The sequence below is a fragment of the Dicentrarchus labrax genome, unplaced genomic scaffold (assembly GCF_905237075.1).
Source record: "Dicentrarchus labrax unplaced genomic scaffold, dlabrax2021, whole genome shotgun sequence".
NCBI lineage: Eukaryota > Metazoa > Chordata > Actinopteri > Moronidae > Dicentrarchus > Dicentrarchus labrax.
The window spans coordinates 6,151,900-6,168,182 of record NW_026136710.1 but is presented as its reverse complement, the minus strand read 5'-3'; the positions used below and the strand labels follow the sequence as shown (position 1 = coordinate 6,168,182).

The 16,283-nt window shown below is 40.3% G+C and overlaps 1 protein-coding gene across 2 annotated transcripts in view; it reads left to right on the top strand.

Annotated features, from left to right (window-relative positions):
- Positions 1 to 1,894: 1,894 nt before the first annotated feature.
- fibcd1b (fibrinogen C domain containing 1b) overlaps positions 1,895 to 16,283 on the top strand; it is a 95,006-nt gene continuing 80,617 nt past the window's right edge. For both annotated transcript variants that reach the window (XM_051411726.1, XM_051411725.1), the window contains exon 1: positions 1,895 to 2,777. In XM_051411726.1, coding sequence (XP_051267686.1) covers positions 2,706 to 2,777 — 72 coding nt within the window. In that variant the 5' untranslated portion in view covers positions 1,895 to 2,705. The remainder of the gene's footprint in view (positions 2,778 to 16,283) is intronic.

Here is a 16,283-nt window from a genome sequence, read left to right as displayed (position 1 = left end):
GCAGTCACAAAATCCCACGGCACATCAGGGAACCATGGGAACTTCTTCCTGAATATGATCTTAAAATCAGTAAATGAACATATTAACATAGATTAAGGAAGCAAAGCAACAAAACAAGTGAAGGAATGTGGACAACGTGACTATTAAAATGAAAAAATGCATATTATACTATGTACACACTAAGAAATATAATCCTATATGCTGAATTTAAAAGCTTACATGTAGGCTATACATCCACATACTCACGCATACTGCACATACCTAAACTACCTACTGCTAATGCACACATACTCCCATGCAATCATATGTGCATCTATATATGCACATTAAAAAGCGTGTACATATCTTTAATTATTTGTAATATATTATACAGTCTAAATATGATTAGCAAACATACATGTATGTAAAAGGAAAATGACCAAATTAACACACATTAGAGGGCATTCTAGAGGCACTTATTTTCTTTCCAAAGCCAAAGAAACATGGCAGTTCAACATGGCAGCCTCCACGGAAGGAGGACCCACGGTGGCTGTAGACATAAAAGTCTTATTCTAATAACGAAAACATAATGATTCTTATTTTCATGTGATTATACACTAAAAAATGTTATGAATATATTAAATTTTTGCCAATAGATCCTACTAAATGTTACACACTGGACCATTAAACTAAACTTTATTTGACAAAGAGACAAACAAACAACAACAGTTTTTGCTCCTATATGGGTTGTCATCCATTACATAACTATTCCACCTTTAACAACATACCCTCAATTCACTGGTGGATGTCAGAACTGCTGACACTGCACATTGTGTAGCTGTGACCCTATTTAGCATTTTTCATCCTTCCCCCCTCCCCCTTTTTTGAATGCAGGTTCATCACAAGGATAAGTGATCTCACTCCTGGCTTGGTCCCTGCACCAATGATTAGAGCTCTAATCATCTGTCTATCAAAATACCTTAACGAACAAAAACAGACCACTAGTGTGGGCCACATTATTGACAGTAATGACTTTGTGTACAAGAGAGGGGAGGTATTTGTGTGCTGCTGTGCTGCCTGTCACCAGCAACTGAGTACACTGAAACCTGTGGGAATTGATTTCTGTAAGAACCTGCTGGTTAATTTATATGACACGTTCAAACTTAAGGACTCTTAACCCAGCTGAGTTATTCAAGTTCTCTGTGATAATCATAATTACTGGTTTAATACACATTGAGGGAAAGGCCAAAAGAAAATGCTTTTTTGAGACAAACCTCTAAAACCAAATCACAGCTGGGGAATTCTCTTTCATTATTATTCTTCTGGTTTTTTTTAGCCTTTGCTAATATTGTCAAATGGAGTCATACTTGCTTTGCATAGATTCAGCTATATGTTTACTGTATCTAGCATTTCGTCTACATTAAGTCCTGACCTTCTATTTTACAAACCATGTCCAATTATCTCAGGGCTGGCCTCAGATAAACTTGTGTGAATGTAGGGAAGTACTCTGGTGGTTTAAATCTGATTTCTGTGAAATAAATGAGACAGTTGCTTCAGTTTAATATTCTGTTTCATCTTTTTTTCCTGCTATAGTGAGGTTCCTCTCCTTTAAACTCAAAAACAAGCAGACCTACTTCTAAAGGCTGTCACTTAAATTAGAAGTGCTGGGTGATGTCACACCTAGTCATTAACACTTAGAGATAATTACTAAACCAAGTCAGGTATCCCTTATATGACGAGCCTTGAAAATTGTTGCAACTTTTATTAGATTTTCATGGGGATTGCAGCCGCAGTCCGGTCCGGTATTATGTTACATTCTCCTATTACAAAGTCTGTGTACACGATACATTTACAACAATTTGCTGTTGGGGTTGCAGTGGAATAGGAGGGTCCACGTCGGGGTGGCTGTGGCACAGCAGTCGAGGGCAGGGCGGCACAGGGAGGGAACGCTGAGCGCGCTGCGCGTAGCGAAGGGACGCGTTGATTGACAGTCGGAGGCACGGAGCGCCCCGTGCGGCACACAAGCGGAGCTCGCTAATCTCCCCGTACCCGTCTTGTCAAAGGCATCTCTGTGAAATACCAGCAACAGCAGCCTGGCGCGAATAAAGGAGGCTCTATCCATCCCCCTTGGCTCGGTGTCGGGATCTTCTCGCCGAATTAACGAGTAAAGGGAACGCGGCAGCTCTGCGACCCTATCCCATCCTGTCTTTACCTGTTCAGCCTTAACTGGACATAGTCTGGGCTAACCTGTCGTCTCCAAGTGTCCTGGAAACTGGAGTGGATGGACAGAATGGTCAGGTTGCACTTTGCAATCTGAGCCAAAGAAGATTTCTGTCGATTCCTTTTTATGGAGTAAAAGGACTGCGCCCGGTGCTTTGGGGATCATTTGGGCATAATCTTTTTGTTTTTGTTAAATTCAGTATAATTGTGCTGCATCTGTGAGTCAAGTTACAAACCCTGGAGCCTGTAAACACTTTTTTCAATTATTTTTAATTGGAATAACCGCCAGATAATCAGGAGACTCTCGGGAGGAATTTTGGTGCGTAATTTGTGCGGTGTGCGGTTGCTGAGCCGCAGAAGTAGTTGTGTTTCCCTTCTTTTTTAACGTTAAATAGCCCATTTTTCAATGGAGTAGCTAAATCACAGGTAAAGACTTCAAAAAGAGCGGCTTTATTCTCTGTCGCCTGGAACACACAGGCGGATCTGATGTGCAGATTCTTCGTAGGATGCTAAATGACCGATGGGGAATCATGAACAGCTCTTCTGAACTCGAAGATGGGACTCGGCATAAAAACCAGGTATGTTCACACAACCTATTGCGCTATGGGTTTGTGAGGAGTGGTGCATCTGCTTGGTGCAGTGTTACCACGCCGAGTTTGGTGATGTGGCTCTTGGGCGAATCTCTGCACTGTAGAGACAGTACATAAGCTTTTTCCCGACTACCCGGGCACTGGCACTTCTGTTGCTGTCATAATATCTAAACCCACCCGCAAATCACACAATCCCCATAGCTACTTCTGTTTACCGTGACACTACGCTCCAAAGTGTTAGTTTGACTACTTGGGATACAAATAGAGGCACTGGGGAGAATAATGGTAAAATTACAGCAGGAAATTAATGTGTGAGGCCGGCAGTTGTTTGCGCATCTCAGCTGAATCTTCACCAAATATTCTCTGATTTTTCTTCCCATGTAAATGTGAGCTGCTTTCGAATTGGATGTCTGGAAATCGAATTGTGTGTTGAAACAGTGCACACATACATTCTTCAATAGCCATTAACACTCCAGAGCTCTTCAGGCCAACAGTCTCCCGCTCGGATGAATTGAGACAGGAGCGGACGTGCGTTGTGTTGCAGCCAGACAAGCTCACTTTGGGGAATAGTCAATGTGTTTTCACAAGGTCAGTGGAGGGTTATTGACAGCCCATGAGGGAGAGGGCTCCCCTTGGCACAACGGAATCGGATTTCGGGGCACTGAGAGAGCTTGGCGCCTTCTGGAAACACGCAGAATGATTTACCTTTCGTGTCCACTTACCCATGAGATTTTAGTTATTATGCGACAGATCACTGAAAAATAATGTGAAGGTGCTGATGGGGAAAGTTCCTCAGAGCCGGTGCAAAATGTTTTGACTTAGAAGGATATCAGGAATGATACATTGCTGCATTTTTGCACAGGGACCCTGCACTTTTTAATAACTGGCGATTGCTGTCCAAATGAATTCACCTGTTATGGAAAGAAAGCTGCAGCAGGGAATGTAAATGGTATAATCACTCTTTTTAAAAAATGAACAGTTTGCTTTCTCAGACTGGCTCTTTCACCACGACTTTCTCTACAGGAATACTACTTAAAAATACATTTGTTTGCTCTCAGTTTTTCAGTGTATGTGGGTTGTGTCATTCAGATAAGATAGAAGGAAATTTGTGGCATATTTACTCTAATTTACAATCCTTGACAGGTGCTAGAAAATATGTAGCCTCCTGTCTTGTGCTTCATGGCTTAGTGTGAGTCATTTACATAGCGGCACTCTGACCCATTGTTTGAGTTTTATAACATATAGTTCCATTAGTACCGATTCACAGAAGGCTGTGGTTAATTTTTCATATATCACAGTTGGCTGATTTTCATGTAATACTTCTGAGGTGGAGCTGATCAATGACTAAGAGGATATATGACCAATATTTAGCCTGCTGCCGACAAGCTGCTTTGCCTCTGTTATATCCACTGAAAGGTCACGCAAATAGCAAATATCTCTGCCCTGGGTTTTAATTTGATGAGTGTGTGTCCTGTAATACCTCAAATCTCTGTCTCGGATCAGTAAACTGCCCTGAAAAAAAAAATAGGTTTTTGCAAGGAAAAGGATATCTGATGTGATTAATATAGATTCTTCTTCATTTCTGTGGCCTTCAAGAAATAAATATGAATGACTAAATGAAGCTCTGATATGCTGAGTGGTAAGCCTAGAGGATGAAAAGGCAAAACACGTCCCTTAACCCCAGCACTCCGGATCAGACAGCATCGGGGAATGTTGGATGAGATGAGAGGTTGTGGGAAATGGGGATGGCTAATGTTGCTATCTGTCCTTCTCCTCCCTACATCTATCTGTCTCCTTCTGCTGCACTTGTTATTTTGCTACAGACGCACATAAATACTCGTCCTCTGTGTGTGTGTCAGCCTGTCTCTCTCTGTAATCTTGAGCAGTAACACCAGACCTTTATCTCCAGCCTTGTGCTATTGACACAGTCATTTCAGACCCAGTGGGTAGGGATCGGTTAATAGAGATCTCTTGTGGTCTCAGGTTCTTTTGATATTACAAAACATGGCCCAGTATTTGTCTGGTAACTCTGCATATTTGATTTGTTGCTGTAGGTGAGCTGTCCCCCGTGCCCTTTTGTAACAGATGGAGGCCAGTTAGAATAAAACGGAGCTTCAAGTGCAACTTAAAATTAGCTTTTAAATCTAATTTGCTGGCTAATAGGCAACAGAGACTGAAGGCTACATGATCAGAGATGCTTTTAACTTTATTAGATATTTAAAAGAAACAAAATGGCTACCATGAGTATAACGAGTGTGTACAACAGTGAAACCTTCACAAGTATTTGCGCTGAAAAGGAATGAACGCTGATGTAGACCAAGGCCCCGGCCTGCCATTTTCACCATGTGAGGAAAATGGTGTAAACTTTGTTAAAGTTCTTGCTTGATACACTCCCTTCTTTTCTCCAAGATTGCTTGGGAAAAATGTAATTCCACACAAGAAACACAATAAACAAGGGATGTAATATTGTGCTGTAAAAACACCAATATTGATTTTTTGGAATGCTTGCCAGATTTCTTATAGGGCTGTTTGCTATAGCTGTTTCTATGGCATCATTCTTCTCATTCATTCAGAGTGTGAGCAACTAGTCTTTTGTCTGAATTGAATATCATACATGTGATATGTACACACACACACATATACAGAAACACGCACTATATCTTTACAGTATATATGTCTTAACCCCCCCCCCCACACACACACACAAGTATAGCTGAGAATTCAGTGATGCCCAGTGGGTTTCCCACTTGGCTGATCAATAACACTCTGAGAACTTCAAACTTTCCAAACCACTGAAAGGACTGTTTGTGTATGAGTAGAATACCATAGCATCGCCTTGCCAGCTCACACAGTAAAATGCACGAACACACACACACACACACACACACACACACACACACACACACACACACATTCACTAAAGAGGTATATATTTTGCAGACAATTTGTTGGATTTTTATAGGTAAAGCTTCACTTTAGCACCATAGGGCAACAAAAAGAACATATCAAAGTCACAAAATCACATCAATAAGTTAGCAAATCGATTAACTAGGATGTTTATGTATCTCCAACAAATCCAATACAAAGCTGAAAAAAGGGGGATGGTTTGGCTTGACAGCACACACTGTAGGCCCACATCTATCAAAACACACTCTGCAGCAACACAGCTCAGAAATTATACCAGGCTTGCATGACAGCCATGGTCCACACACACATACAACTTCCTCTGCCAGGATTTATCAATCTACACTAACTCATTTTAATGCACCTCGTCTCCCACATGTGGTAACTGGGACACATCAGGCAGAATGTAGAAGTTTGATAATCCTTCATGTACACATCTTTCTACATACCTTACAATAAAAACTATTAAATTATTAATAGGATTTTGTTCCTGACCAATATTACAATTTACATTTGTTGGGTACTTTTTCAAACATCAAAAGTTATACAGTCCTGTGTTTCTACTTCAAAACCACATTTGGACAACTTTTCGCAAACATCAGCATGCCAAGAGTGAGCATCTTAACCAGGCAACATCCAAGATTTCTGTTGTGTTGTTGTGCCAACTCAAAGAATTAATGTTAATTCACTATAACTGAGTAAATTTGCATTTGACATTATAGCAGATGAAATCAACATCTGCCAGCTTAAACTTTCACTGGCAACAGCTTGTTAAGGCACTGCTTAATGTAAATTATAAATATGCCATATCTTGCCATTTAAAAAATTGCAACCTTTCAAACTGCGATTTAGATTACTTCTTTAGCTCTACTAATAATGCTGTATTTCAAAACGATAATCTGATTTATTTATTTATTTCAATAAACTTCAATGTTAATATGCTGGAGTTACCTAATAAGCTCATTTTCATTTGTAGTCCCTGGGCAGGTTATAACAAATTAGTGCACAATATCAGTACAGTACTTTAACAAGTACTACAAGAACAATACAATACAATATAATACATAAGTACAATAAAAAAGTGACAGGTATATAAAAACAGTTATGTAAAGGCAGTGGCAAAGATAAGGTGGTAAGATTACTAATGGTTGCAAGTTTGGTTTGTCCTAAGGTTAGGTAATTACTGCACTCTCTTAGTTCAGTGGGTAGACTATATTCCAGTAGTGGGTTACTCTAACTGAGAACACTGTTAGCCCAGCAGTGTTAGTTTGTGTAGCAAACACCTGTATTGTACAACCATTGACAGTATATGTGTACAGGACAGTCCCCTCTGGTAGCTGCCCTTGTTGCCCTACCACTGCTATCCTTCCGCTTTATGTACTGACTCAGTGGGTGAGGGGCCAGCCCAAATCATACGTGTTAAGTATATGTTCCTTAGACTTGTGTGGAAGACATGTTTCTTGGCACCGCTAACATGTGAGAGGACTTTTCAGTCACATAGAGTTGAGAGGTGAAGACTGTAGCTTTGTACTGTGTGACTGTATGTACTGAGAGATGTGGGCTGACTGGTTTTGTGGGTACCCTTGTCAGACTAATGAACCTGCTGAGCTGGCTGGGGGTATAGGAGGCAGTGTGGACTGGAGCAGAGCAAAGCAGAGAAAGTTCTCTGGTTCACTGGACCTGTGATTTCCCTGTGGGGGGTCCTGCTATGGCAGCAGAGCAACTCTAACAACCTCCGCTTCTGTCTCCCCGGCCCTGCTCTGGGTGGCATCGAGGAAACACCACCAGCTAAGGTTTTCAAGCCCCAAAAGGGTTTAATCCGTTTGTCAGATCACTATTTTACCTTTCTCACGGTTAGTTTGTGTGTGTTTGTGCCTGGGTCTGTGCAGATGTAAACTCTCACAAGAAGTAGTTTGTAGTGTGATATGTTTTTAACACTTGTAATGCGAGTGTTTGACAAGGTTTCTGTGTTTACCTTGTGTGTGTGTGTACACATTGTCTGTGTTATATTCCTGCATCTGTAAATTGACATGGAAAGAACTATCTCAGAGGAGAGACTGATCAAATTGGGCCATGCCAGTCTTTGTGTTTGCTGCAGTATGTGTTTAACAGTTGCACTCTATATAAAGACAGTTAAAAGACAGTGTGATATATTTGTGTGTGAGTCTGTGCATGCTGTGCGTGTGTGATCATGTGCTTCTATCCATCCATTGTTCCTTTTAAACAAGAATATGGGGGTGGGACCAGAGGGAGAGTTATTCAATTTATCAAGAAAAACAATCCCTCAGTGTCATTGATTTCACTTTCATACTGCTCTTCACAACAATGCCACCTTTATATTGACATGCACTATAATGAATTTCAAAGCCTTAATGTTTCACTGTGTTTTTCATCTTCCAGTGGCATGTTCTCCTCACACACAAATGCTTCTTTAATCGCCTCTCTTCTTTTGATCCGTTTTTATCATTACATACAACATCATCTTCTTTTTAGCTGAGGAGACATCTATATATTGTATAAGCTTGAGACCCATTGCTTTAGCATTGTTGAATTGTGGGATCAAAAACCTAAGTGGTTCATAGGAGTGTAGGCCTATTGTTAGAATGAAGGTATGAATGTGTGAGAGGAGTGTGTGTGTTGGTGGATCAAAGCTGTAACGAGCCATTACTGTCAAGTCGTTACGTAAGTGAAGAGTGCTTTTACATAGAAAGTGATTTAGTACCTTAATGGAGCAGTGTGTTATTTTGTTTAGGTTTCTGCTGCAGACAGATGGAGCCATTTTGTGGAATGTGCATGTATAGTGGCCATGTAAAACTAGGGACTTTACTAGTCTGACCATTTTAAATGACAGCGGCCGTCCCATGTGCTTTTGGTCTTTCTCATCCTCCAACCACCTTCGTCATCTGACCCTCACACTCTTCTACATCTTTTTCTCTTTTCCTCCCTCTCTATATCTCTTGCTGACACAAAGAAACGGGGCATTTCAATATCAGATTTCTGGTGCTGTAAGGTGGCCATGAGGCCTTGAGAGAAAAAAGATGGCATGGCAAAGAAGGAAAGGAATGAGTATATAAACAGTCGATAAAAGCATAAGAATAAAAAAAATAGAGCCAGAGTAGAGAAACAAAAGAGTAACCCAGAGTAAAGTAGAAAGGACACAGGAGGGTTGGAAAGTATGAATCACTGTAGGTCCCAGATCAGTGTTGAGCAGGCAGCGGGCTAGCTGGGGGCACATGTACCTTTTGCAAGATGACGCAGATATATTCCAGCTGCTCAAAATTTCACATACTTCAAACAAAGGACACATTGCTGTTGGAGGAAAGGCAGTCTTTTTCCACATTTGACTCTTGGATCAGTTACTCATCAAGGCTCATCAAGGGAGCCCCACAGCATCACCAAAGGCTCCCTCGCATCCAAAACAACAGCTGCAATAGAGAGTAATTGTATGTATTTGATTCGTGATTCTTGGTAATTGTGTTGATTTTATGCACTACGCATGCTTTTGTGTTCGTTAGTGTGTGTGTACTCACAATGTTGGTATACAGTATGTGTGGGTGAGCATAATGGTAATAGATTGTCACACTGTTCCTTCTGTGTCTTTGTGTCCTTTGTATGGATGTGAAGAAAGTAAGGCAGAGTAGGAAACATCAGGAAGGTACGGCAGGGCAAGGTTATACCCTGCCTCCCAGAGCATGTATTGATAGATGTGTCAGCAAGCTGACCTGATGGGCAGGGTTTCACAGTAGAAGAGCTAAAAGTGTGAGAGAGAGTGAGAGAGAGAGGGAGACTAGGCAAGCTAAGGCATTAGATTTCCATCTGCAGGATTCAGTCCCTCGTGCATGTTTGTGTGTGTGTGTGTGTGTGTGTGTGTGTGTGCGTGCGCGTGTGCAATATCTGTTCAGAAAGAAATAGTCATGCACATGAAACAAAAACACTCTGAAGTAAAGATAAATGCATATTTTCCCCCTATTTCACTCTGGAAGACTTTAATATCACCATTCTGCAATCTATCATTCACTTCCCTGCTATCATCATTAAAAATGCATTGGAAATCACCTGCAAAAGGCAGATGAGAGGTGTGCAGAATGAGGGAAAATAGTGGGCTGGAAATGAGGTAGTGGTTGAGTGAAGGATGAGAGAGACACAGTGTGTGCACGTGTTACAGAGTTCAGTCATCTTGATGGACAACTAGCCAGCCCCATTCCACTGACAGATTGGGTTCTATCTCCATATTTGCAGTGAGAAGTGTCCAATTTCCTCGTGGCGATTTCAATCTAAGAGTTAAAGAGCTACGTTCATGTGACGCTTGAGTCTTGATCAAACAGAGATGCGAGATTAGGGGCCTGCTTTTTAAAGGGACACACTTACCACAACATAATGGACTTTCTTTCTTCTTTTTTTTTTCCCAGTGCTCGTCATTAATCAACGCTCTCGAATACTCATGCATTCAAGCGCGCAAGCACAACAAATCACGCACACACGCAGTTCCCCTTTGTGATGGGTCATGTGTCGGACTAAGAATGCAGACTGAACAGTAAATAAAAAGGGAATTAATTAGACCTTGAAAATCCAGTGAATAATTTATGATAAATTGAGAAGTTTAATCAAGCCATCAGTCTACTCTGGCCACCGGATCTGGAGCAGAAGAATATTACAGGACACAGGAAGGAGGATGAGAGGGCAGTTTTAACTCAACATAAACCAGTTAAACACAATCACACTAAAAACTGATGGAACACAGAGAATGGCTGGCGGCTAGCCAGAGCTCATTGTTAAAATAGTGATGCTAGAGTGTGGCATCTGTTCCACTGCTAGCGCACAGAGGGCCTTTTTTTAATCTTGGTGTTAAACTGCCAGTGTGCCTGTGATTGAGCTGCGTTGCTCTCTAACTCTCTCATACTTGGTAGTCTCTGCAAAATCAAATTATTGGTTCTCCTCTGAGCCAAATGGAGTCATTTCCTCAGCAAACTGACTTCATATATTTACCTGCTAATGACTTGCTTAAGCTAACGTTGACAACATAATAGCATCATTATGAGCCAGGCACCATCAGGTGTCTCAAGGTTAATAGCAACATTAATTGAGTAGAAGGATGATGCTGAGAAATCCTTGTTGTCCCTAGTATGTAGTATTCTTGATCTGTGAATTGGATGCAAAAAAATAAAGATCACCTTGTTATCCTTTGCCACGTTGACTGAATGCATCAGAAAAACCTCAGTCATTTTCACAGATATATGTTTTTGTTTCAGGGACAGGTGCTTTGCTTTTAACAAACCAAACTTGACATGTGAATTGATGACATCCTGCACAAAAAACAAGTACAGTTCCCTTTTTTAAAAATAAATGCCACAAGGATAATACTGACCATAAGCCATATCTTGTGGTTAGCGTATCATCAGTATTATCCATGCATTTCAAAACAGTTCTCGTTGACAGATGACAGGATGGTCACTCAACTGAAACAAAAAATGTATCTGTTTTTACATCTGTCATAAGCAGAGTGAGAAGAAACGTCACGGAAGAGGTTGGGTGACTGATAGGAGGATGAGAAAAATATTAGGAGTGAGGATAGTTTTAGGAGAGAGATAAAAAATGAAGTGATGCGTGAAAATATTCAGAACTAGACAGACAGAGATGGAGGCACAAAGAGATGCAGAGATGTATTTATCGCAGCTATCCTATTAAACAGTTATGACAAACTCATGGCTAATATATTAACAGACTTATCCACCAACATCCATTATTTATTCATCATCAAAAATTCAATCTGGCACACTGTGTGCCATTATTCAGATGTGCTGAGGGAAAGTGGCACATTTGAATAAATGAGGAATTGTAGGAGTCACTCCCATGGCTTGTTGTTATTCCAAAATCCTCTCTTTAAATTATTCAAACATTAAATCAATCAAAAAATGTAGGAGATGGATTGATGTTAAAAAAAATCCCCTCCCTAGCTCATATAGCTGGAATAATTATATCTTTGGGAAGAAACATTTTATTGTTCTTGGCCCATTACAAAAAAAAATCAGACTTATCAAAAGTGGCTCTGTCATACACCATCTGGTTTGTGTTTTTCATTAACGGGAAGGGAACACATTATGTTTTCTGCATGTTTCAACTTGGATCTCATTTCAGGCCAGTTTCTGCTATGGCCGCAGTAGACAAACTCATATTTACTATATTTGGTTTGTCTTGTTTCCTCTGGTGAAATTCTGCACCTCTCGGCCAGACCTAAGTCTGAATGAGATTGGATATGGAAATGTAGAGCACTGCAGACCAGTAGTTTCTGCTGATGTTGTGGAACTTGGCAGCATGGAGAACAGGACATATTCCTCAGAGAAACAAACACTCACACATAGAGACACCCTCTGTGCAAGCAGACACATAAAACCAGACACATGCACATATTCTCCAGTTAATGTAGTACATTACAGAAAAAGCAACCACTGTAAAAAAGTGAGTATATTATAAATGTGATGAGGATTTTTGAACTTGTTAATTGTGCAAAAAAAAAAAAAAAAAGTATGAGATAAATTGAGGAAAATATACAGGCAACCATTTAACTTAATGGATATATTTGACCTCTTTAACAAATTAATCTATAGTATACGTTCTCTAATCTCCTTAATACTGTACTGATTCTATTACTGTACAATCTACAGCCACGATAGCGGCTCTGTGACGCTGTACTTTGCCACATCAGTGAGCTAAATGCTTATGTTAGCATGCTGACATGCTCACAGTGACAATAATGTTTGCTACGTTCACCGTCAAGCCGTCATTATCATGTCCAGCTGGCATTGCCATCCTTACAGTCGTACAGCTAACGTGGCTAAACATTAGTTAATTTGCAAAAAATGCCATAAACGCCCTTCTTAAAATGAATAAACTAAAATCAGTTTGATTGATATTCCCTCGAGTGCACAAAAAACATAATTTATGAAAATAAAAAAGAGAGATATTTTATACAACTGAACAACAGTTTGAATTTAAGTGTACAAGCACAATACTAGTAAATAGCATCAATAGTTGGCTGGCTTTTAATGCTTATATTGAGATTTTATCAGAGGGATGTTTATTAGACGTTCTGTTGTTGTAATTGATTGTCGTATTGCAAGGACTTGGACAAAATATTGCCCAAACACTGCAGTATTCACTCACTTGGCTTACTGTCTGTGGTCTAGTCAAGTACTAAAATTGGATCTGTACAATACATTACAAATGGTCCAAAACAGAAGCTTAAATCTCTTTGAACTTTTGAAAAATTGGCCAATAATGGCAGACAGGCTGACCAGCTTCGTGCTCTTGTATCTTGCTGTCAGTAATAATCCGAAACATTCTGTTTAACTTCTGTATTTTCAAAGCCTATGCTGTGTCTTAAGGGGAGGAAAATAAAGGCGAGATGGTCAAGTGAAATGTCTTGTCTTATCAAAACAAGGTACAGTCTATCCAGTTCCAGTATTTTCTCATTCAAAACAACCTTTTCCAAAACATTGAAGTATCAGATTAGGTTAGGAGACACTTAAAATTAGATTAAAAACATGGCTGAAACATGCTGTTCAAAGGCAGTGTATGAAACAGTGCCATGCTATACTGGAAGTGGATTGTCAAGTTTCAATACAATATAAATAAGCATAAAGAATAGACATTAAACTGCTTTGGAGGATAAGGGATTTTAGGATTACCCAGGTTTGTTCCAGGCCATTAAGGGGAGAAAATGTTGACAGTAGCACAGTATATCACATCAGTCATAATTGTAGTATTCAAATGTATGGATATCATCATACAGTTTCACCTCAGTCATGGTAATATTCTTGCCAATAGGAAGTCACATTCATTGCTAGTATCCATTCATGCTGATATAACCAGAGTCATTATTTGTCATCCATCTGTGCATTCCTATGTTTTTGAAATTGTTTTTGGTTTGTGAGATATTGTGTGGATGCACTCTAAGAGCAACAGTTAAAATATAGCTTAAAAACTGTTCCTTTTTCTTTCTACACAATACACTACCCCAATTTCATCTTTACTCTCCATTGTAAATGTTAAATGGAAATGTTCTGGCTACATTGTCAGATAATATGATACTTGTAGTTCCAGTATAAGTTAGTCTGGTACTGTGAAAGCTCTTATAGAGCCTGCCCACATGGTCTCAGCCATTTGTCTGCCACCTTTAGTCAAATCTTCCTTACAGATGCAATGACTAATAGATGAAGTGTGCAAGAGATGGGGATGGGCTACAGAGAGTGTGAGAGAACATATGAGAAAAAAAGTCTGATATACTGAGACTTTAGAGAGATGTAGGGCTTGGAGAAACTTGTAAAAAGTAAAAAATAAAATAATAAAGCTGTATTTGTTATCCTCCATTTTTCCATCATTTAATTTGTGACCAGACAGAAGCAGTAATTGTCACATAATTACAGACAAATCTTGAAAATCGTTCTTCAGCTTTGTTGTCTTTATTGAAAGTGTCTTTCTTTAATCCTCCCAGCATGTTAAACTTATGCTCTCTCTCTCTCAGCCGCTCTCACTCGGGGAATGGAATCTGGCAGGCTCCTCACAGGCGTCTATAATGTGCTAACATAAGAAATCAATCAGACTCACAGTATTTCTACAGCCCCTCAGCTCACATTGATTTATTGCAAATGTGTTGAAGATGAAGAGAGAAACTCTTAAGGACTATAGGAAAGAGTGGTCAAGGGGAGTGGATGGAGGGGAGAAGGATGGACGGGACGATGACAGTTTTTAGATGACAGGTGAGAGGGAGGAGCGAGAAAAGAGGAGGAATCTCTGACCCGCTGACCTTTGTTTTGGTAGGCTGACCTTGTTCACCCCCAGGGTCAATTCGCGCTGTCCATCATCAGCCAGCCGGGCAGAGAAAATGATGATAGCGGGTTTTATATTTTGGATGGCTGTGATGTGTTTGCTGTGCGCTGTGGTTTTTGCAGTATGTGGACAGCTGCTGTCAGGCTGTAGCAGGACGGGTCAGGGGCCATGGAGATGGTGGTGACTTAGAGCCCCACCAGACGCTATCAGTAAACTAACCTGACAAACATAAAGACAGCAGCTGCATGGTATTTTGCATCGTAACTTTCCCGTTTTGTGTGTTGATACTACTGCTAATATTTGTTCCATAAAGTGTGTGAGTCATCTTGATCCACCTAAAACTTTGACTTGACTTGACTGATTCATGAGTATCACTGTTAAAATGTGGGATCTTTTTAAAAATGTCTTCTGTTTTCTAAACTGAATTATTACCATATTAAAGTGGTAATTTGTACCTAATGCATTTTGTAATGGCTTTTTGACTGTTGTTACTGATTTGAGTCACTTTCAATCTTAACATTTTTTAAACTCAAAACAAATTATCTTGCCGTTGCCACTCAATTATGACTCAAAGCAATTTCATATTTCATGCTCACACAGCTCTGGAGGGATGCCTCACCAGTAAATTCTGTTTTCTATTTCATAGATCTCGAGAGTGAATGGCTTGTTTATCCGTTTTGGAGACTGTCGGAAGGGGGGAGAAAGAGTAAGCAAAAGCTCAATAGTAGCTTGGTGTATTTATATCATGGTCACACACTTAGAGATACCGAAGGGGGCTGATGGAGAAGAGGATTGAAGTGGATTACCGAGATGGGACAGCACCGCTGAGAGAATGAAATCTTGTGTTTATATTAGGCTTTCATAAAACACTCGAGTGGTAAAACATACGTCTATCCGTGGCCATATGCAGCTCAGCAGAGTGGCTCTGGTTCTCTCTCTGCGGGGGCTGCAGGGCTGATTGAAGGGGTTAAAGAGGAGATTAAAGTGATAATGTACATCTCTAATCCCCTGCACTTTGAGAGGGCAAAGAGGCAAAACTGCCTCCAACCACAGAGCTGGACATGGAGATGGTGCATCAGTGGCCATCAGGGTCAGCCATCACCATGGCAACAGATTATTCCGAATAATTATCTGCCATATGTGCCTTGTCACAATTAGAAGCTGGCTGTGAGCTGGGTCACGGGTCAAATGCTGATCAGAGTATTGGGGGTGGTGGCGAATGTAACCCCCTATGCCGTTTATTAGAATAAAGTTCAGCTTGCTCATCGCATCTGTCACATGATCCACATCAGGCACACAACCTGCACTCTGCTTCTAAGCAGATGTTCTTAGAGATCTGATGCTACCAGCCACATCACTTAGTGACTTACTCTAAATGTCATTGCATAGTGTGCCTATTGAGCTTTCAATAGCCTTTTCTTCAATAATAGATCTTACAAAATGAAAATCTGGAAATGAATAAAATGGATTTATGATTTCAATCAGAATACTAAGCTTCTTGAATCGACTTTTTGGCTGAGTAGCAAGGAGAGGAAATGACTGTATGAGGAGAGTGCGTAAATGTGATCTGACAGAGGCTCTGTGGTTTGTTCTCACGACCCAGCCTTCCATTAGGAGTCCAGATGTTTTAACTCATCACTGCAGTTCTCCCGCAGGAGTTATACAGAGAATGCTTCATTTCCCATAAAGCCGTGTTCACACTAGTACCCTGGGAAAAGCAGCAACAAGGTGCAAAGTGGTTTATCCATTATAGTGGATCATTTA